The 22,385-nt window shown below is 48.3% G+C and overlaps 8 protein-coding genes across 8 annotated transcripts; 3 read left to right on the top strand and 5 right to left on the bottom strand.

The window, feature by feature from the left end:
• Nucleotides 1–344: 344 nt before the first annotated feature.
• On the bottom strand, nucleotides 345–1,936 carry ayg1 (heptaketide hydrolyase ayg1; the record flags this gene model as incomplete). Its single annotated transcript, XM_032075542.1, has 6 exons — nucleotides 345–518; nucleotides 575–648; nucleotides 706–838; nucleotides 897–1,639; nucleotides 1,710–1,784; nucleotides 1,844–1,936. The coding sequence occupies 6 exons, from the start codon at nucleotides 1,934–1,936 to the stop codon at nucleotides 416–418; spliced, it is 1,221 nt and encodes a 406-aa protein (XP_031929028.1). The 3' UTR covers nucleotides 345–415.
• Nucleotides 1,937–5,086: 3,150 nt separating this feature from the next.
• BDV27DRAFT_143994 (amidohydrolase family protein) lies at nucleotides 5,087–6,712 on the top strand (the record flags this gene model as incomplete). The annotated part of the gene is made up of 3 exons (XM_032070190.1): nucleotides 5,087–5,781; nucleotides 5,835–5,887; nucleotides 5,952–6,712. 3 exons carry the CDS (start codon nucleotides 5,087–5,089, stop codon nucleotides 6,710–6,712), a joined length of 1,509 nt encoding a protein of 502 aa, XP_031929027.1.
• Nucleotides 6,713–6,920: 208 nt separating this feature from the next.
• Nucleotides 6,921–8,478, bottom strand: BDV27DRAFT_171206 (major facilitator superfamily domain-containing protein; the record flags this gene model as incomplete). Its single annotated transcript, XM_032075541.1, has 4 exons — nucleotides 6,921–7,266; nucleotides 7,337–8,122; nucleotides 8,186–8,272; nucleotides 8,317–8,478. 4 exons carry the CDS (start codon nucleotides 8,476–8,478, stop codon nucleotides 7,030–7,032), a joined length of 1,272 nt encoding a protein of 423 aa, XP_031929026.1. The 3' UTR covers nucleotides 6,921–7,029.
• Nucleotides 8,479–11,661: 3,183 nt separating this feature from the next.
• On the top strand, nucleotides 11,662–13,236 carry BDV27DRAFT_143992 (uncharacterized protein; the record flags this gene model as incomplete). Its single annotated transcript, XM_032070189.1, has 4 exons — nucleotides 11,662–11,827; nucleotides 11,883–12,382; nucleotides 12,527–12,864; nucleotides 12,924–13,236. The coding sequence occupies 4 exons, from the start codon at nucleotides 11,662–11,664 to the stop codon at nucleotides 13,234–13,236; spliced, it is 1,317 nt and encodes a 438-aa protein (XP_031929025.1).
• A 624-nt stretch (nucleotides 13,237–13,860) lies between these two features.
• BDV27DRAFT_156374 (uncharacterized protein) lies at nucleotides 13,861–14,486 on the bottom strand (the record flags this gene model as incomplete). Its single annotated transcript, XM_032072324.1, has 2 exons — nucleotides 13,861–14,249; nucleotides 14,327–14,486. The coding sequence occupies 2 exons, from the start codon at nucleotides 14,484–14,486 to the stop codon at nucleotides 13,861–13,863; spliced, it is 549 nt and encodes a 182-aa protein (XP_031929024.1).
• A 1,314-nt stretch (nucleotides 14,487–15,800) lies between these two features.
• On the top strand, nucleotides 15,801–17,668 carry tpcJ (oxidoreductase tpcJ; the record flags this gene model as incomplete). Its single annotated transcript, XM_032070188.1, has 4 exons — nucleotides 15,801–16,107; nucleotides 16,164–16,459; nucleotides 16,526–17,428; nucleotides 17,495–17,668. 4 exons carry the CDS (start codon nucleotides 15,801–15,803, stop codon nucleotides 17,666–17,668), a joined length of 1,680 nt encoding a protein of 559 aa, XP_031929023.1.
• Nucleotides 17,669–17,858: 190 nt separating this feature from the next.
• Nucleotides 17,859–19,559, bottom strand: BDV27DRAFT_156372 (uncharacterized protein; the record flags this gene model as incomplete). The annotated part of the gene is made up of 1 exon (XM_032072323.1): nucleotides 17,859–19,559. The coding sequence occupies one exon, from the start codon at nucleotides 19,557–19,559 to the stop codon at nucleotides 17,859–17,861; it is 1,701 nt and encodes a 566-aa protein (XP_031929022.1).
• A 157-nt stretch (nucleotides 19,560–19,716) lies between these two features.
• BDV27DRAFT_156371 (glycoside hydrolase superfamily) lies at nucleotides 19,717–21,897 on the bottom strand (the record flags this gene model as incomplete). Its single annotated transcript, XM_032072322.1, has 1 exon — nucleotides 19,717–21,897. One exon carries the CDS (start codon nucleotides 21,895–21,897, stop codon nucleotides 19,717–19,719), a length of 2,181 nt encoding a protein of 726 aa, XP_031929021.1.
• Nucleotides 21,898–22,385: the final 488 nt, after the last annotated feature.

Genomic DNA, 22,385 nt, shown 5'->3' with positions numbered 1-22,385 from the left:
TTATCTCAGGGGTTGAGATGTTTGGCGCGCCCTATAGCAACCAGGCTAGGCTGAAATACCATGATAGGGCCATTTCAAAACTTTCAGCAACAATCCAGGGTGCTTTATGTACACCACATATCTATCATCATACATAGATCTAATGGTTAAAGCTCTGCAAGGAGTCACAGTATGCTCAACTAGCATGGACAAGTCAACGTGGACTCTCCAGAGATCAATCGCTCGAACTAGCAAAGCAATGGAACCGACTTTGGAAGGATGAACGTGCATTACAACTAATTTTTTTTTTTCAAGATTTTAGGACCTAAAACATGGTACTTTTTAAAAATGAACCGTAGATGCGCCTGTAAGACAGAAATCCTCTCCAATTGTTCACGACCTCTCATGTCCCTGGTACAATACCCATGGGAGATGACTAGTTTTTTTGCTTTGGTTCACAGGGCAGAATGCCCTCCAACCATTTGTAAGCGACAGGCAAGCTGTCGGGGTACCCCATATGTGGTAAGCCTTCAAAAAGCCTGCTTCCTGATTAGTCGCGACGGCAATACCAACTTGGACCAGTATCGGGCCTCACCTTCCCTCCTTCGGACTCCCATGGTTAAAGAGAAGCAGAGAATCTTCAATTGGCGTAATCCCATCGTCGACACCCTATACGTTCGTTAGATATGGCACATCCAATTGCGCAAAAGGAGAGTAGCTGTATACATTCAACAAAAGCAATCGGCAACTAGGACGATCTACAATACCCGTTTCCACCAGTGAGAACTTCTTCCGTGCCTCTTGCACAAAGACCTGAATATCGTCGTAGCCGTATTTCCTTGCCCATCCTGCCATGATTCTGCATGGAATTAGCGCATAACCCTTGAACTCACTATGAACAGGAACGAGCAACTCACGAGAAAGGATACTCATGATTATCGACGCGACTGAGCCACTCTTTGTCCAGAAAATAATGGCATCCCGCACCGTGTGCAATAGCCCCACGTAGTCGGCTTGCGTGTGTATGGGCGGCTCGGATGGCATAGAAACCTCCCGCGCTGAGTCCCCAGAGCACAACTTGACTCATGTCCAGCATCGGCTGTGTCGCCATGTATGCGAAGACGCTATCCCATAGCCGATCAGGAGACGATGGGTCCGCAGGATCAGCAGGCGAATCCGCTGTACCCGGGATCTCGGCGATGACGACAGCCCATCCGCGGCCGATGATCTCGTGTGTCCGTTGGCTGTTATCCGGTCTGTATCCGTCCAGTCCTGTCATAATAAAGACGACGGGAACGGGATTCTCTGGACTAGCATTGCTCGGTACGCGAGTGTAGATCGGGATTTCTTGGCCGTCATTTATACCGCGACTGCTGTGCGGGATAATAACTTCCTTGATCGGTGATTCCCATCGAGATGCAGCCTTCATGTATACCTGCTTTTGACGCTCGAATGCAGTTCGCTTGATGGAGTTTGGCTGAGTTATGTCGACATAGGGAAAGCGCGAGATCCGATAGACTACCGCGGCGCGGCGAAACAGGTCGATTGCGTTGTCTGTTTTACCAGAGTCCAAAGCTTGTAATGCTTGAGATTCTAGCTCTGATGCGATAGGAAAGAATGTAGACGTATATTCATCCGTGCTGGCATCATTGATGTTTTCCTACCGTGAAGAATCTCTGGTCAGTGGCAATGAAATTCGAAAAAGGGTTTGTGAGCAATTGAGAACAAACTGAAATAAGCTTCTGGAATATTGGCGCGAAATCCTCGTAGGATCCATCATGAAAAGGATAAACTCCCTTTTGGCACTTTAATCTGCTGTTAGTCCTTTTTCTTTTGATTGCAGCGCAATGAGCGGATAACTAACGGCAAACTTCCAACGCGTTTCCCAAAGGGTCTTGATAGAGCCCTTGTGCGAATAGACGGTATCAAATTTGTCCCCAAGAATCCAGTTAGGCATTTTCGTAAGTGTCAAATAAAATGAGAGACGTCTGGATGAATGCTTAGACCTGTGGCGGTGGAAGGAGGGCTAGAGTTGACAGCATATTAGATGCGAAAATCCTCGTTTCTGGTCTTTCCCACAACAAAGCAGTGAAATCGGAATTTTACCACCTAAGTAATCTAGCATCACTGTAACTATTACTTCACGAACCATGTTAAGCCTCTGATTTACTGGATATTTACCACGTTTGGGTCAATGTTCCAGGGTCACGTGCAGCGCCTGTAACGTTCCAACGACAACCCTAAGTCGACACAGCCGCAAACGGCGACGAAGTTACATCGCTGCCGTATTCCCCACGTAGATATCTGACACCCTGTATTGTATAGTAACATTTCTTCTCTGCGAATATGGCTGGACTGCCGATCTTTACCCAGTGGTTTTCTCGTACCCGGAGGAATAATTACTACGTCAAACAGAAAAAAGTTTAGTCCCTCATTAAGTCTTTTGCACAATCGTTCAAGCATTTTACCTTCAGAGATACACTGGACTTAATATGCGAGACCCCCACCAACCACCTTAGAATAGCGTCATACTATATAGTGTAAATGAATGAAAGGAGGTGCGAATACTACTAAAGTTGCCGTAGTACATGCCTCAAACTGATGAAATGAACTTGGCAGAAATATATGTCCTTCCGGAAAACAAAAGACTCTCAAATTTTCCATTGATTCAGTCTCTCCCTTCATGGAACGTCTTGGCTTTGCTGACCAATCATAAATTGTATAGCTTGTCCTCAATTGACTTAATGCGTTACTCGCATTTGTCGTCTCGCTGGGTATTGACATGGTAGTGACACAACTGCATCCTGAAACGGGTCTTCTGGCAAAGTGTCGAGTAAAGGCCCACTAGCCTCTGATACCTTGGTAATGACCTTCTTAGTATTAGGGTCATTAGTACAGGTAGATGTGGCTAGTTCTTATCTTCCATTGAGATCCGTACTACGACAAAGGAAGGAAGACCGAAAGCTAAGTTCCCCTTGAAAGAAACTTAAAGTCAAGGGTTATCTCAAGGGTTTGAATCCCTGGATTGGAAAATGCGTATTCGTCTCAATGAGTTCTTTGCCCTATTTGGGGGCATAAATATGGTGCAAAAGGGACAAAAGTGCCATGGCTTTAAGGCATCAGGCTTGTGTTGAGGATTTCTTTCCTTATTAGAATGGACTTTGGAAGTATCGTGTATTGCTTAATCTTGCTAAATGCGGGTCGGATATTGTATTACTTCCTGTTCGTACTATACTGGGAATATCAAGTAGGTTAATTGACGACACAGAAAAATTCTGGACAAAATTCGTTGACTAATAACAGAAAGACCGCATATTCGTGCACCAACATGGTTGCCAGCCTCCCATAGAACTGCCCACTAGATAAACGAACTATGGATGTCAAACGCAAAAGGCCGGTTCCTTGCGTTTCTATGCTCTGTAGCAGAGCAATACGAGCCCGAAAATCTGCTATCCCAATATTTGTTGTTCGGGCCGCAGACATTTCATGTTCTGCGCCCGGAGAATGTGGAGGCAATCCTGTCTACCAAATTTGAAGGTAGAGAAAGACAACGAAGATGGCCAATTTGAGGATATGGTACTCATTATATTTATACTATGGTTTCGGTGCACGGCGGGAGATCTTTGTGCCACTCCCTAGGTAATGATATCTTTACCCAAGAAGGGCCGGCATGGAAACATTCCAGGGATCTCATTGGCAGACATATCGCCCAGGAAGGGCTGGCTAAGCGCTTCCGAATAGCTTCATTTCATTGGTTGTAAATCCGCCACAGTTTCGAAGAGCTTGTGCTGATGTGCACCGATTTGTTGAGTATTATATTGATAGTTTGAAGGTAGACAATTTTGATGAAACAAATAATAAGGCCTATAGCTTTATAAAGCAGCTTTCTCGGGGGTCTATTAGCAAAACAGACCCCCGTGACCAATTACTTAACGTGCTTTTAGCTGAAAGAGACACCACCGCAAGCTGCCTCTCATGGATGCTGTACGTACCTGCCAGTTGCAATTTTGTCTAGAATGATAATGTCACCTAGATGTCTACTTGTCCGTCATGAACACGTAATGCGTCGTTTACGAGATGAAATATCTTCCATCATGGGGAAGCCTCAATACCCCCACTAAAGACCAGTTCAGGCACATGTCATACCTAGACTGTGCTATCAAAGAGAGTTAGTTGCCTTCCTACGCATTACCCCCTATGCTAAACACTGCCAGCTTTACGCCTCTACCCGCCCATTCCGTTAAATAACCGCGAAGCGAAAGAAACCGCCATCTTTGCCAACCGGTGGCGGTGAAAACGCAAGCACCCCCATCCTTGTAAGAAGAAGGGAGCTTGTCGTCCTTTCATAATATGTTATTTCCCGAAAGAGAAATATCTATGGGCCTGATGCAAACGTCTTCCGTCTAGAGCGGTGGGAAACCAGCGAGCTGGGCCAGATTAGATGGGCATATTTTCCCTTCAATGGCGGGCTCCGACAGTGCTTGGGAAAAAACTTGCTCTAACACAGGTCAAATACACAATTATCAGGTTATTACAGATATTTGCCAATATTGGTATGCCTCCCGGGGAGCTGATGAAGCCTGTTGGAAGCGAAAAAAAAAAAAGCCTTACCCTTGTTCTCTTCTGTGCGGATGGCTGTCGGGTCCAAACCTGATCTCCATGAATAATGGAGTTAAGAACCTCTACGCAGACAGCACTGGATCTGACTCGGCAGTTGAAAACTGGGGTATATCGTCAAATTTCTCTAAAAAGCCATATCTTGGGTCTTAAATCCGTAATTCCGTTTCGGCAAATTTAAGGCTTTGTGATTTGCCGATATTGACTCTCAAGCACTTTTTGGTGGGTAACGGATTTACCATATTTATGCACTAAAGACCTGGAGAAATGGATAGCTTAGCAAGATAGCTTCATACCATATATTACCCACTTGTGTTTCAACGATTTGAGAGCTTAGTCCTTTGTAGTTTGCAACGTTGACTCCACAATGTAGTATATCCGGTGCCCACGTTATATCCGGAAGCGAAGTTGGAGGATATAAGGATGTGTTTTCAGGTCTGCTTTTCAGTGATGTCACATGGCATAGCCTTCACTGTTGACTTCAACGGTCATGTTTCGTCCGCTCCTCTCTGTCGCAGCGTTTGCTGCCACCCTTGCAGCAGCAACTACTTCAACACTTCTATCAGGCGGAACCGTAATTGCCTTTGACTCAGACACTGATAACCTTCGAGTACTGCGCAATGGATCCGTCTTGATTGTCAATGATACGATTGAAGATGTCTTTGCTGAAAGCTACAGTGGAACGTTGCCCAGCGGCACCGAGATCATTGATGCAACAGGCGATATCATCACCCCGGGCTTCATCGACACCCACCGACACGGATGGCAAACTGCGTTCAAAACATTAGGTTCGAATACGTCGCTGGCCGAATATTTCGAGAGATATGGCGAGTTTGTCGTCGACGGCGGCTATTCTGCTGATGATGTATATATTAGTCAACTGGCAGGATTGTATGAGGCACTTAATGCTGGTGTCACTACAATACTAGACCACGCACATCATACTTGGTCTAATAAAACAGCTGATGCCGGTCTTAATGCATCTATTGATAGTGGTGCTCGGGTGTTTTGGTGCTATACTTTTCACAATGTCAGCAACTTTCCACACACCGAGCAAGTGGCCAAGTTCAAGGATATTGCGGACAGCGACAGGCTGAACGGAAAAGCGACTAGCCTAGGAATTGCCTATGATGGATTTCATCCGGGCAGTGCACGGCAAACTGAGGAGGTGATTTCACTCGCCCGGTATATTATTTCAAGACTGATCTCCAACATACCTGACTGACCATACTCAATAGAAAATACAATGTTTCAGCGATTACCGCCCATTCTTTACAGGGCGTATGGGGAGGTAAGTTTCCAGCCGCTGCTTTCTCAGCTTGGCTTTCCAAACATATATTCTAACATAGACAAAGTGATTAACTCACCCGAAAACCTGAATAACCTCGGCATCCTGAATACGTCTATCCCAGTCATTTTCTCCCACGCAAGCTTCCTAACCCCCGAAGGAGCCGAGCTCCTCCGAAATACCAATCAGTACGTATCGATCACTCCCGAATCTGAGATGCATTACGGTCACGATCACCCTCACAACCACCTCGTTCAGGACCAAGCAGCCCTAGGCATTGATACTCATTTCACATATTCCACAGACGTGATTACCCAAGCACGTCTGTGGCTCCAGTATACTAGATTGACCTTATACCGCTGGTTGCTACAGAACTGGCACGTTCCCTCGAATAGCCCCATGACGGTGAATCAAGCTTTCATGCTTGCCACACGCAATGGAGGTCTTGCACTTCGACGGCCAGATTTGGGTGTCATTGCCAAGGGAGCCAAGGCGGACATTGTTGTTTGGGACGGAATGACGCCTGGAATGCTTGGCTGGGACGACCCAGTCGCGGCCATTATTCTTCACTCCAATGTTGGTGATATTAAACATGTCTTGGTCGATGGGAAGTTCGTTAAGCGAGACAGAAAACTGACAGTTGAGAATTATTCTTCTGTTCAGCAGAGATTCTTAGTCACAGCCAGGAAGGTGCAGGCTGAATGGAAGCAGAGGCCTTACCCCGTCTTGGAGGGCAAGTATTCCTTATCCGACTACCAGTATGAACGGGTGCCCTACGTTGATACCGTAAGAGGGGATGGAAATGGTTATGGCCACCAATATCTCTAGACTGTCATCTTATCATATCTAACAATCGATGAGGAGAGGTGGTGCGTGCGATGCTCTTGTCTCGTCCCACTAAGACGGCATTCTGTCTATCTCGGTTTACATCGGCAGACTATCCTCAATCAACACTATGTACGAGGTCTCGGATGTGTATATAGATATATTTCAAATGTAATAAGACATGCAGAGACAACATTTCGAAAGTAAAAGACTCGGAGTCACCGAGGAAATTCTCAGAAACTATCGCCTGGCAAATTGACACCACCTTCTTGGAGATCATCTCATAGCCATAAGATATTCCCTAGCACAGTGAGGCCTGTTCATTTTGGTATCCAATCAGCTGTAGCAATCCTCGTCCTCTTCCCCCATAGCCACTGCGGGATCGTGAATAAGGTAAAGAGCCCCATCAACCCTCCGAAGACACCGAAAGGAATTGCTGGACCAGCACTCTCAACCCATCCGCTGGCGAAGAATGTCCAAGAAAAGCTGATAATCGCTCGCATGCACGTCACGACAACAAAACAATCCGCTGAGACGCTACCATAGGAATCGATAATCTAGTAAGAGAAACGGTTAGTTATCTGGAAATCGAACAATCCCTTCACCCTCAAAAACGGAAGACCATACATAATTGAAACCAATAGATGGTGCCTGCATGAGACCAAAAGACAGCATTCCGAGCCCAAACTGCATCCCAATCCACATGTGTGAATTCGAACTCTGGGCACAGAACCCAAAGGTCCACAACCCCGTTGTTGCTAGAACAAGCCCCGGAAGCGCAATGGGCAAGCGAGCCTCGGGCTCCATGTTTTCTTCTCCCTGCAATGTCTTTTTCGTAGTAATAATTCGATCTGCGGAGAGCGCCGTCACCACTGCGCCGACCAATGCTCCGATAATGCCGCCGACCAAAATGAGACCTGCGTTGTTGCCCCACAGATATGGCGGCTGTGCAGCAAGTGTTGGGCCTACTGTCGATATTGTCACAACCCCACCAACCAACCCTGCATACCACAGCATCACTAGCCATACCCCGGGAAGGCGCAGTGTCAACCACGGCGAAACGAAGTTCTGGAGAAGGTTCCCGTGGTTGGTGTATAACTTCAGTGAGCGGAGGAAAGTAAGCTCCGAATAGCTACCAGTTGTAGCATGATTTTGGGCGATATCTTCGATTTTTATCGAACTTGTTCCGTCCTCACCTTTGCCGCCTTCGTCCAAAATAGGATCCATGGATTGAGCCGGGGTCTCACGAGCATAGAGCGTCTCCGGAACTAGGAAGAAACAAGCGATGAGCAGAATGCCGGACAAGATGACATTGATCCAGTGGATCCATGCCAGGCCCAGGTTTCCAGCTATGTAGCCGCCGGCAATGCCACCAAGAACAGGGCCTATGCAGATGAAAACCGTATAAAACCCCTAAGCATGTAATGAGTCTTAAGCACTGCGATGATTCTTGATCCTTTAAGGTATGTATCCTACCATCGCTTTTCCTCTCTGATGTGCAAAATAGATTTCGCCTACGACATTCGGTGCAACTAGCAATACCATTAGCAATAAAATCTTTTGCTAAGAAGGGGCGATCGGAACTCACTCGTATCGGCTGGAGCGACGCCAACCCCCATGAAAAAGCGGGCAGCAAGAAGACTTCCAAATGATGTAGCGCGTGCGGCCCATACGGAGCATAACATGAGGAGGAGAATGTTGAATAATGTGATGGGCCGGCGGCCAAACGTATTGGCTAACGGCACCCACAGGATATTTGCAGCACCCATCATAAGAACGTTGACCTAATACAGCTTAGCCATCGCATCCACGCAGGTACCTAAATAAAAGTCTCCCATGTAGAAAGAGAACAAAGAAGGGTGAATATTATACTCATATCGAGCACGAACCGCGACGAGATGACCCAGCTTCCCAATAGAAACGGGTGGATTGAAAGCCATTGGAGTGGCATATAATGGAAACGCGCTGGCAATTGAGCCAGAAGTAAAGTTTCCAATGGCGGCATATAGTGACATAACCAAAAGGACGGCGAACTTGCGCCAGCTCGGCCAGTTCAACGGATCCAGCGGGTTTTCTGATGGCTGGGGAGACAGAACCACTTCGCCATTGTTTTTGAGATGTGTTCTACCAGCGGACTCTTGGGAATATACTAGATTAGGGAAGATTTGGTGAATGTTAGTCAACTTAGTAGTCTAGGAGGCGTGAGTCGTGCTGTTGTGCCCAAGCTACTCACTTGATAGAAAGATTGTCCCAGGAGGTACTGCATCCTGTACCTCCTTCCGGGTCATAGAAAAAGCGTGCCTAAATCCGCTCATGATGCCTCACAGAAGTGATCGAATATAGGGATCGATTATGCTGAGGTTGGTGAAGCAGGAACTGCTCGCAGCGATATATGCGGAGGTGACAAGCTAATATTGGACCCTCCATCATAGCCTTTGGCAGCAAGTGGGGCACCGCTACCCCGGATTCACATGGGCTCTCATTTGGCAGCATAGATGATGCGTGAAGGTGTTGAACCTAACTGCGGGGATAGTTAGGGTATGCATTTCGGCTTTTCTTGAGGGCTCGGCTCCACACCCGCAACGCCAAAGCCGATGATGTCCACATATAGCTCTACCGAAGCATCTTTCTCAACATGAACGCTGACTTTATTTGATACTCGGTGGATGGTCAGGGTCAGATCTGTACCCACCCACCCGAGCCGTTACAGTCGAGCTAATGTGACGAGAGATATCTCCAACCCAAAGAAAGGGCAAAGAGGTTGTAAAACCAACTCTTGGTAGAGTACGAAGTGGACGCATGAGCCCGGGTAGCTGTACTACATAGTCGTCTCGCACGGATGCTGCTTCTGCGAACATCGATCACATATGTTTTGAGTCTTTGGGACTAGTTTACGCCTTTCCTCCAGTAACAGCAAGTAAAGCACTCGCATGCTGCCCACGTGCCGAAACACCCGCTCCTGCTCCAGGGTTTTGGGTCAGCAGCATTCAACGCTATGTAAGTCTTATTCTTGGGTCTGCTCAACTCATCATGTGTGGCGTTCAATTTTTATTAGTCCCTAGATGACTGCATAAGGTACGCTTCAACAGAATCAATAATGAATCCACAAAGCTAGTCAAGTATGGAGATGTGCATACCGGAGCGTCTAGTCCCCCTACGGTTGATGAATACAGTCATTACAATTGGCTGTCGATAATAGAATGGCTTTTCTATACCCATGTGGGTATAGCACGTCCTGACTCCCGACTCTGGCCTAGAACAACAGATGCTTCGGGTTACGTTCCTACTTATGCACCACAGGAAGGAAGGTCCCGAGGTGCTGATATGGCGACTATCAATCCCTATATCGCTTTCCAGAGTTAAGCATGCTTCAAAATACTTGCCATTGGAGACTGATTCTTCTTCAAAGAAAAGCAGAAAGCAGCAGGAACCGCCACGGGTGGATCTACGACAACGAGTAGGTCGGTCGAATGATGCGTCAAGTTCGGGATGTGGAGAGCATCGGGTCCAATCTAGAACGCCGGCTTCTACTCTCCGCATTTGAACCCCGGAAAGCGAAGGATCTCCGCGTTTTCAGGAATCACATATCAATCGGCTAGAAAAGAAGTAAAACTGCCGATGTGGGTCTGCGAGCTCAAGAGGGATTCATTGATCTCCTTTCCAAGCACATTCGCGGACACTGGAAGTTCATCCTATGTCCACTCCCTTACGAAGCTCTTCTTAAATGTTTGTCAGCCTTTCACGATCGCTTGGCGTAGTTAGACATAACAACGTGTAAAATGGAGTGAAGCAGTAAAGGCTATGCAGAATGGCGGCTTGGAGAGCCTAGCTATATGTGATGAGGTAGCGTAGCAGCAGGAAGAGACTTGGTCAAGCTGTTTTTATTGAGCGCAGCCTTATTGCTCTGGCACTTACTGAATCGTCGTGCCCAGTAATCTCTCAATGGTAGAGAAAGAAAATGAGAAAAGAACAGAAAAAATGTTGACATAACCCAAGTGCGTTATCCCAAAGCGACTATGGACAGCTCATATATATATATTTGGTAGAGGTACAAGTTGAAAGGTAGGTTAAGCCCCGGTCCGGGTAGTATTTTTTCGCAGGGAGGTCGCATACGATGCGGGCCACTATTAAATAGTGTCTTCTTAAAGTGTTAAGCATCTGGATATACTACAGGATTCTGCATAGCTTTAAACAGGCGCGAGAATGAAGTGTTCGATGGCCCAAAACCCCAGCACGATGGCGCTGACTCAGCGGAAGTCAGAAACCCGAAGTTCCGTACTCCTTGTATGCCCTACTGCACGGTAGCCTTGTCCAATGTCTACAGTAAAAGGATCGCAAGAGAAAAAAGAACCGCTTCTAAAACAATATTAGTCCTTCGCGGAAGGAACCTAAAGATATTCAAGTTATGCACTGTTAAACAAGATCTGGAGTTCGTACCATAAGATTCATCTTGAATCCTCTCAACCTTAATACATTACGATGTTTTCGCTAAGTCGAAAAAGAGTCTTCGACAACAAGTGCCAGTGATAGCTAGGTATAGCTTGCTGTATACGATATACAAATATAAAAGAATCTCGATACTCGTATTCTTAAGTCTGGAACTCTGGGATCTACTGATTTTTGGATAACGTGATATAAAATTACATATCGAAGCTCAGCCACACTTCTCCCAGGAGCCCCACACATGAAGATCATATCCGCACTGAGTATACTTCTACACCTTCAAATGCCCGATTTGGTGCTATAGAGCTTTGGATTATGTGTTTCATCATATTTGGTACATCCTTCCGGAAAGAAGCAGGTTCCGAGTGCTGAGAGAACTATAGTGGAGAATGTGCCTCCTAAAGAATATATAAAGGCCGGAAAACCCTTTTCAGATCACTCATAGCATCGAGCAATTTAGCGCCTCAGATCAAGAGATTGAACCATTACGGATACCTCGTGCAGCAGCAATGGCAACCTCCGTGGCATCTACCATTAGGGACCAATACCCCCCTAGCGGGTTGTCCATCCTCATTACGGGAGGTGGCATTGGTGGCCTCACCTTTGCGATCGAGGCATATCGTAAGGGCCATGATGTCCGCCTCATAGAAAAGCGCCCAAATTTCGATGGTTACGGTAAGTACTAGTCTGGTGTTCATGAGTCCCAAAACTAATAAAACAATGGAAACAGGAGATCTTCTGATGATAGAATGCAACGCCCTCCACAGCATCAAGAATTGGCCCGGGTTCTATGAGCGATTGCAGACCATCTCGTACAAGACCCAGCGAAACATCAAGAAGTATGACGGGACGTGGGTTGGAACCTGGCCGCTAGGTGATGGAAAGGACATATCAATGGCCTTCAACCGATCTGAGCTTCACTGTGCGTTGTGGGAGTATGTTCAAGAGCTAGGTATTCGTGTCGATTTCTTAACTACTGTTGAGGACTACTTCGAAACGGACGAGGCAGGTGGTGTTGTTCTTGCCGATGGGAGCACGCTCACAGCCGATATTGTCGTTGCCGCCGATGGCGTCGGTTCCAAGGCATGGTCTTTGGTCCTGGGAAAGAAAGACGTTCCTATTAGCTCCGGATTTGCTTGTTACAGGGCGACCTTTCCCACTGCACCAGCACTTGAGAATCCGATCATTTCCAAGGAGTTTGAAGGGTACGTCGATCGTGCCTCAATTCATGTAGGCCCTGGCGCACATATAGCCGTGGGCAAAACCTCAAGGCAGATTTGCTATATGTTGACACACAGGGTATGTCAGATCAAAATCTTAGGCATGCATACATGCTCCTGGTGCGCACGCAGACTGACGATTCTATACACACAGGACGACCACAATGCTGAGGAAGACTGGGATAAGACTGTCTCCACTCAGAAGGCCTTGACATACATTGAAGGATGGGAGCCTTTCCTGACCGAGCTGATCAAGGCTACGCCCAATAACCGTTGTACGGACTGGAAGTTACTGTGGCGCAACCCTCAGCCGAAGTGGGCTTCGCCTAAGGCTCGAGTCATTCAGCTTGGCGATTCGGCACACTCCTTCTTGCCAACCTCTGGTAGTGGAGCGGCAATGGCCATGGAAGACGCGTACTCCTTGGCAACTTGCCTACAATTGGGCGGCAAGTCCAACTTCGCCTTAGCTGTGCGAGTTCATAACCATTTGAGGTATGCAGTATACGGATTAAACACTTCCTGGAATTGTTATATTAACACCGTTTGCGCAGATTCGAACGTGTGTCGTGCGCCCAAAAAATGGGATTCCACCACCGGGAGAAATTCCACAACACCGACTGGGATGCGGTAGCGAAGAACCCGGATATTTTCAGTAAGACTACTGCTAACTGGATTATGCGCCATAATCCGGAGCAATACGCCTACGATAACTATGGCAAGTGTGCGAATCATCTCTTGATCGGAGCTCCCTTCCAGAACACCAATGTACCTCCTGGCTATACCTACAAGCCGTGGACCGTCAAGGAGCTCATGGACGCTTCAGACAGACATGAGCCTGTGGTTGATGAGGGTGATTGGTCGTGATCATGGTCCAGTACAACACTTGATCAACCCATATGTACATTGGCTGCTCTGGTTCGGTCCGTGTTGAAAAATTATGCTGTTGACTTTATGTCATTTGTCTTAAAGACGAGGTCAGTGGTTGCCATATTGCACTTCTTTATTCGATAGCAAGATTTAATCTTTCCGTAAATGGTTATAGAATAGCAGTGCAATCGAGCGCCAGTTTCATACTTTCCGTTACTTTTGATGAGTAGTCAGTCCATTTGAATTCTTCATCAAGTCCCAATGTTTCCTCTGTACTGAGCCGTGTACTTGAGGGATACCCCATATACTCATTCGACCCCGCAATCACAACAAGCGTCAATACATGATCCAGGAGCTGCACTGTTATGGTCTTACTCGGTGCATCCTTTGGAGTAGAATGTATGCTTTAAGATGACCTTCTAATGGAAGGTTTTATATCAGGATACAGGAAGCTGGTGGCGTCAGAATGAGATGCAGCCAACAGAGCAGAAAAACTATACATCAAAGCCAGTATAATACATGTTTCCATGGAGATTGTAAGCCCTTGATAGGTACAATAGGTAATAGCTCAATCAAAGTTTTGGACGATTAAAAGCCCCCCTAGTCTGAATCCGCCATGAACTAATCCTCTGAACCCTTAACCACGACAGGAAAACTGCCACTCTCAACTTGCCCACCATCCTCCACCCAGACGAGGCAGTATACCCCATCATTATCTGTGGCCTGTGCCCAGAACTGTGCTTGGAGCTCTGTGTTATTATTATAGACCAGTTGAGTGGCGAAGAGCGCGAACCCCGTGACCGTTCCGTTGATGGCAGCAGCCCGGGCAAAGGGCATAACACCGATGGCGTTGTCGTCCTCAGGCTTGATGTAGAGTGAGCCGGCTCGAGTGCCGTTGACGAAAGATCCGTTGACAATCCAGCATTCATCGGTAATAGATGGGAGGTCCCAGTACATCGGAGTGAGGTCAGCCGACTGGTTGTCCGGGTTTTGGGCGATGTAAAGCAACCCTACCATGAGAGACTCAATCGATGTCTATGGGAGAAGAGCAGGTAGGTGGAGTTGTCAAGGTAGAGAGAATACGTACCGTCGTTAACCCCATATGCAATAGGCCATGCCGATGAGTTTGCGCCGTAAGCGTAGAGAGTCGCATTTTGCTCAGAACCACGCTTCACGTGGTCATTACGAGCAGAGCAACGTCCCACCTGTATGGCGAAAAGATGGTATAGGAGGCTCGACCACTGCATGTTTCCGCGAGCAGGACATATACTAGGACAATGACTTGCCAGGCTGAATTATTGTTTGCTGTCGACTAAGGGAGGCCTCAAGAGCGCACGTATGAACTTGATAAAAGATTAGGAAACAACAGGCAATACCTCAGGGGTCGACTTGATGGTAGCCCATGCCATAATCTTACTACGTGTACTTCCCGGGGAGCTCGGAACTGTCGATCAGCATATCCATAGCTTAGACTCTAGGAGTCGACAGTGAGTTTCTTCTCGACGCATGTTCCATGATATGGGCGTTGTACCTGAATCCGTATGTACAGGGACACGTAATCCTCTCCAACGAAAATCGTGGATTATTTATGATCTTCATGGATTAGTCGCTCGTGGGTAAGATAGGGTTGGCTGCCCGCCTCCCTAGGGCTTAGCATTAGCCTCAAGCACACTATAGAGATAGTCTTAAAAAAGCTTAAAATAGCTCCTCCAATGGCTTATACATTTGTGGGTCTAACGCGGCTGATAATTTGGTGGCCACGTACTCAGGAAAGTGGGCTCCGGATAGGACTATGTCGATGATCCGTGGATATAATCATACCCGTCCACTCCCAGCCCATGAAAGCAACTACGTAAGTCGGCGGCTCCACTTACGACGTGTACTCCGTAATATCCTATTTTCAAGCCCAGCTCCGCAGGCCTCATCGAAAAGGGGATTTAGACTAGGGAGGATCGAACGTGCTACAGAAATACTGGTACTGCATACACAGACCTCCACCTAGCTAACCACTCTCTCCTCATTCTCTTTAAGTTTTCTATACGAATCAGGATACTTGGTATAGGCTTATCAAGCTCTCTGTTTGGGTGGGATAAGCTAGACAGAGACGCTGCCAGGATAATGTGTCCCAAAACTCCTGGTATGGAAGTCAATGGTGGGACCCATAGCTCTAACACATCCATAAGGGATACTAGAGATTTGCAGATCTAGACCTAACATAGATTACCGCTGGGCGACTATCGATTAGTTCATTTCGCGGCCTTCCAACGAGACTATAATTCTGTAAATGTGTAGCCCCATTACACGGTTCCGCTCAGCCCTATGGAGAATCGCAATGAATTGAGTTTCTGTAGAAGAAGGCACAGGCTTTCCAATGGTCTTAATAACAGTAAGGGGCGTTTGTTGGTTCACACTTCAATTTTGCTTTTCATTCTCTCTACCCCGTTCTGACTGGACTCACATTCCTTCGACTTCCCTACCCTAGCCTACTCAGTCATTTGCTCATTATTGCTTACCATCGTTTACGTGTTTTGGCACTTCGTACAGCTGCCTGTAATTGTATAATGTTTCTTCGATCATTTCTATTATTGGCATCTGCCATCCCACCTCTGGCGCTTGGAGCGTCACTACAATCTAGTACCCGTGGTACAGGTTGCACCCACGGCCCTTCAAACCGAGCATGCTGGAACGATGGGTATGACCTATCGACCAACTACTATGAGGATGTACCAGATACGGGTGTGGTTCGCGAGTATTGGTTCAATATCGAGAATACTACCGCCGCTCCTGATGGTGTCGAGCTGCCCGTTCAGCTCATCAATGGCTCCTTTCCTGGGCCCACGATCATTGCGGATTGGGGTGACACGATTGGTAAGAGAATCACTATGCCTGAATTGAATTCTGAGCACTAATGTCGCTAAATGAAGTCGTCCATGTTACAAATGCACTACAAACAAATGGCACTGGGCTCCACTTTCATGGAATTCGCCAAAACTGGACCGACCAAATGGACGGTGTCCCCAGCATCACTCAATGTCCGATAGCTCCAGGTGATTCCAACACTTATAGATGGCGAGCAACTCAGTATGGCACAGGCTGGTATCACTCTCACTTCTTCGTCCAAGCGTGGGATGGCGTCTTTGGAGGAATTGTCGTGAATGGTCCAGCAACAGTGAACTATGATGTCGATCTCGGGCACTTGTTTTTGAATGACTGGTACCACGTCCGTAGTCCCCGCAAGCTTGGTACTGAGTATAAAATCAATCTTTTGCTAACTACGGCGTCTCAGAAAACGGCAGATGAACTGGTTTTGGAAGCATCAACCGGGGGTCCACCAACCGCCCCGAACGGTCTTATTAACGGGACCAACACCTACGGCTCCCTAGGTTCCCGTTTTGAGACTACGTTTGACGCCGGAACCAGATATCGTATTCGCCTCGTTAATGCTGCCGCAGACAACCACTTTCGCTTCATGATCGATAACCACACAATGGAGGTGATTGCAACAGACTTCGTCCCCATTCACCCGTACAACACAACCCAGCTGAGTATCGGCATGGGCCAGCGGTATGATATTATTGTTACCGCCAAGGAGCTAAATAGCGGTAACTTCTGGTTGAGAGCAATTCCACAGGAAGCATGCTCGGAGACCGATGCGGTAGACAACATCAAGGGCATCATCCGCTACAATAGCTCGTCTACTGCTGAGCCAACCACATCGGCGTACGCCTATACAGACAGCTGTTCCGACGAGTCACCATCCAATCTCGTCCCATATCTGGCTATCAACACATCCGAGAGCTACGTGTATAGCACTAGCGAAGACGTTGCAGTTCAGGTTACCGAGAACGCCTTGCTGTGGACAATGAACAAGACATCGTTCCGCACCCAGTGGGATTACCCGACCCTCATGCGCGTAGCAGAGCATAACCATACGTGGACTGCAAAGGAGCGGATCATCCACCTCCCATATCGAGATGAGTGGGTATATATGGTGATTCATTCGCCCTTTGCTCAAGACCACCCGATGCATCTGCACGGGCATGATTTCTGGGTTCTCGGCTCGGGGTACGGTGAATTTGATTCCTCCCAGGCAGATGGCTTAACGTTGGTCAATTCTCCTCGCAGAGATGTTGCTATGATGCCTGCCAGTGGCTATTTAGTTATTGCGATCAAGACAAACAATCCCGGTGTAAGTTTCACTTTTCCGCCCATGTATCTATTCAATCAGTACATTAACCGCCTCATCAAATCCTAGGCATGGCTCATGCACTGCCACATTGCCTGGCATACGTCCGAAGGCTTTGCAGTACAGTTGCTAGAGCGGGCTTCAGAGATTAGTATTGATCACGATACGCTTAACCGCACCTGCGCAAATTGGAAGAGCTATGTCGCTGCTCAAAGCGTAGTCCAGCATGATTCGGGTGTGTGAACGAGGCGTAAAGTCCTACTAGATTAGTTGTACGATCTACACTATCTCCAAATCGGATTGTTCGTGAAGTTAGACATACCTTGGTAGTGTAGATAACTAGTTTGGTTATATAAGTATAATGATTCTCTTCTTAACACATCATATGGAAAGAGCAAATCTTTGTTCTGTCTAGGACAAAGTAGTGTATACTCTAAGGAACATGGGACAACAGATGCCGCAAAAAGCGAGCTAAGGCAGCCACACCCTCAACATCAGCCTGCCAAAAGTCGAGCATCTTAACCGTCGCCTCCACCGCTTCATCCCAACCAACAGGAAGAAGATCTCGCATGCTAGACCTTGCGACAGCGAGCAAAATGCATGCACTTCTGGCAGACGTCCGTAACATCAGCCAGGTTCCATGATGTCGGTGATAAAACCCGACCCGATTGACATCCAATCTCTCCAAATGGGCCTGAAGGCCCTTTGCAACCCACCCCTGCGCTGTTTGTCCCAGCGGGATATTATTCACCGCGCAGGCGATATATGGCCAAGTGATCAGTTCATTGACATATGTTGATCGGCCTTGGAGTATGAAGCGAAGAACATCGGTTTCGGGGGTTTGGCAGGGGGGGTCGGCGATGCTGACCGTGGATGGTAAGGAGTGAAGACAGGCGACCAGTTGTTGTTTATAAATCTCGCTGATGTCAGTTAGACCATCGGGAGTGTTGCTGTTTGGCTCGGACAGACGAGTAGTCATATCTTTCCTAATCTCTGTCTCAAGTCGCCAGAGAGAGATCTCGGAGAGATAAAAGTACCACGCGCGGAGGATCTCCTCATCATCTGTAAGGGGTAGAGTCGGGAAGCGCTGGGGCGGCTCCAAGGAGATTCGAGTACCGAAGTCAGGAAGGCCTAATTCCCAGCGGAGCTCTCGTTCGGATTTCCATGATGACCAATAGATGCTCTCTTCAGCTGGTGTACCTGTCTGGGTGGCTTCGCCCATGAACTTGAAACTCTGGCATACGGCTAATGCCTGCAAAAACGACCGCCATGCATCGAAGGGTCGGAGGCAGGACATTAGATACACACCGGCGAAGAATAAACATTGAGCCTGGACAACGCCTGCGGAGTCTAGGGTTGCTCCAATACGCTTCAACGCTGCTGTGAACAGCCTGCGACCAGGAGACGCACGCAGCTCCTCGGCAGAGATGGAGGGGGCCAAGAAAGGGCCAGTAATCGCCCCGTTCGCACAGACTAGTAGCGCCAGGCAGGATTCGGAATCCCAGCTTGGGCCTTCTAGAGAGACTTTACGAACAAGACGACGGATAAATGGCTCGTCGAGCACTGGGTTCTTCGGATGAACGTGGGCAAAAAAGCTGTCCAGGTATGCATTGGTGATGCCCGGATTTAATTCATCGCCATCCAAAGAGGGTTGAGCGGGCGAGGTATGGTCGCTTTGTGGACTGGGAATATGAGAGCTTTCGGTGGCTTGGTAATTGATATCCTGCAAGATCGGCCATTTCAGTACATCATCAAGATCCTCCGGAAGCAAGCTATCTGGGTGCTGAGACTCCTTGGCAACCGTATAGGCTGTATTTGAGTCATTCTCGGCGTTGAGTGTTGGCAAAGGTACCAGATGTGAGCTAGGCTGTTGTTGTTGTTGCTGTGGTTGGATCGAATCGATCTTCTGTTCGAGTGTGTCTAGGCGTTCGAGAATCGCGAGGCTCGCCGGGTCAAAGGTAGACAACGCCGTGGGATCGAAGACACATTCGGCGCCGGTCTTTTCGCAGAATGAACAGCGGGGTTTCTTCTGGTCGCATTTTGTGCGTCGGGAACGGCACACTTGACAGGCAGTGACGGCTCTTTTGCGGGGATACGCCGCGCTGCTTCTACTGGTGGGAGCTACTCGCTTCATCTTCAGGTTTATGTACTGCTACATAACGCGGAGTGTCGGGAGCGCGGTTAAATACTTAAAAGGATTAAATTGCCCCGCACTTTGCGGGGATGATCAGCAAGAGAAACAACATGGTCTTGGTCTAGACTACTAAGATCCTGGTGTAAAAGTTATGTGGCTAGACTAAAGACACAGTCGTGCCTACAGAACCCCCATCACCAGCGAATGATGCCACTTCCAGTTGAGCTTCCTTCGTCCGGAGGGTAAAGCTACCGACCTTCCATTGCTGTAACGACCTGGTAGAAGCCAAGAATCTCATGGTAGTCTTCTGCCCCACCGCCAGATCCACGGGGGCAAAGCCAAGGAGCACGCGAGTCGGGAAATCTGGAATGCTAGTCACGGCATATACTTGTGCGATGAACCGTCCAGGCCTGTTTCCTGTGTTCTGGACATTGACCGCGATCTGAATGGACTCAGTATCGACTCTTTCGGCGACTATATTGTCCACGTCAAAAGTTGTGTACGACAGCCCAAATCCGAATGGAAACGCGGCCTTGACCCCTAGCTTATCGAGCATATGCTGTCCAAACCACCGGTTATAATGAATCTCTGCTGCGTCCCGGTCGAAGAAAGGAAGATGCGCTTCGCTGGTGGGAATGGAGAAGGGGAGCCTGCCACTCGCATCCACCTTTCCTAGAAGTACGTCGCCAAGACCATGCCCACCTTCACTACCGCTGTACCAGCTAATCAAGAGGGCTGGCACTTTGTCCTTCCATTCTTCCATAATCACAGAGCCCGCCGTAATGACAGATACTACAGTACGCGGATTGTAGGCAGCCACTGCGGATATCAACTTCACGTCCTCATCGCGGAGTCTTAGTGAGGTCCGATCACCGCCAGCTCCTGCCTCGATCCCACTATTACCTCCTTTGTCGGAGTTACCCTCGAAGATATCTAGAGTCTCGCGCTCTTCCACAGTAGTTGTCGGTGGAAGCGTGTCTCGCAGGGCTGGGTTGTCCTGAAGGGCTGGTACAACGTACTCGCCTTCGTCCTCGTGGGTATAGCCCACAATGCAGATCACGACATCGACCTGAGAGGCAAGCTGCTCGGCTTCGTTGATTGAACCCGCAAAAAGCACTTCTGTACCTGGCAGCGCCGCTCGGATTCCGTCGAGTGGCGTGACTACGCCGGGCGGAAACACTTGGGAAGATCCCCTATCCCCAGTGTTGGCGATGTTCGCGAGGCGACCAACAACAGCAACACGAGACAACGATTCACCCTGAAGCGGAAGCACAGGTCTCCCATCGACAGTGTCGTTCTTTAGGAGGACCATAGACCGAGCAGCGACCTCACGCGCCAGTGCTCGATGCTCGTCGCAAAACACCACGTCGGGACTCGGCTGACTATCCTCCGTACGCACGGTAAACTCGATCTGCTTCCGAAGGATCCTCTCGCAAGCACGATCGACGTCTTGCCAGTCCAGCTCTCCCGATTCCAAAGCGAGGGGCAACTTCCTGGCTCTCTGTTGTCTGAACGGTGCCTCGATATCCATGCCATTCTTCACGGATGCTGCCGCGTCGCGCAAGCCGAAGATAAAGTCGGACATGACCAACCCATCAAATCCCCACTGATCCCGTAAAATCTCCGTCAATAAATGTCGGTTCTGCCCGGCCCACTCGCCATTGACAGAATTGTAGGACGACATCACGGCAGCCACACCTCCCTCGACAATGCGCCGGAAGTGTGCTAAATAGACTTCATGCAACACCGCTTCCTCCACACTCACGTCGACCCGAAAGCGCGCGTTCTCCATCGAGTTCAACGCATAGTGCTTCACACATGCCATGACATGTTTCTGCACACTCTGCGTCAGCGCCAATCCAAATTCTCCCAAAAGAAGTGGATCCTCTCCGTAGGTCTCTTGAATGCGACCCCAGGCGGGATGCCGCGGGAGATTCACGCAGACACCGGCAAAGTAGTTCGCGCCTTGGGCTTTGGCTTCGCGACCGATGGCATCACCAACGCGACGTTCCAGCTCAACGTCCCAAGTGGCGCCCCGAGCCATGGGGACCGGAAATGCCGTGGAACTCCCCATGACTACGCCGCGGGGGCCGTCGGTGAACTTGATCCCAGGAATCTGTTTCCTGGGGGTGGCCCCGTGAACGTATGGAGTTCGGTTGTAGCGGTCGCATAGTATCGACCGTAAACCGGGCCAGAAATCGACATCCCCATCGAGCAGTGAAAGACGCTCCTCTTTTGTTAGTTGGGATAGAAGAGTTTCGGTTGTTGCGGCCAGAGACTGGCCAGCTTTGACGTCGGCGATAGCGTCGCTGAAGGTATATTCTGCATGGGAGCCCATTGTGAATATACTTTCTGGAGGTGTAGTAGCATATCTTTGAACCTGTTTGTATGGCCATATTTATATTTCCATGATAGCGATAGCCTGTATCGGAAGGCGGGGTATGGATGTCAAAAGCTATCATGCATGGTGGTAGTGTATCCCGATACTCCGCGCTTTTTAGCCAAAATGAGTCGTATTTACCCATTACCTCTCATGCATGCCCTGCGATGTCATTGCTTTCAGACAATAAATCATTGCATACAGGATCTACAGAGATATTGGAAACTAGCTAGCCGCTCCACAGAAGGACGCCATACCTTAGAAGCATTCAGTCATGTTATCCTATATCATTGCTTCATGGTATTGTGCTTGGAGGTTTTGAGGTTCTGTGTCATATGGCCTATGTCTCATCTGATGTCTTAGATAACTTTCCATAATTTATATAGGTTTTTGTTGTATATGATCATGTCACACAGTACATCAGCTTATTCACTTGGTATTAGGAT

This window comes from Aspergillus caelatus (genome assembly GCF_009193585.1).
Source record: "Aspergillus caelatus strain CBS 763.97 unplaced genomic scaffold BDV27scaffold_59, whole genome shotgun sequence".
In the NCBI taxonomy this organism is placed as follows: Eukaryota; Fungi; Ascomycota; class Eurotiomycetes; order Eurotiales; family Aspergillaceae; genus Aspergillus; species Aspergillus caelatus.
The sequence above is the reverse complement of the archived record's forward strand: the minus strand, read 5'-3'. Positions and strand labels throughout refer to the sequence as shown.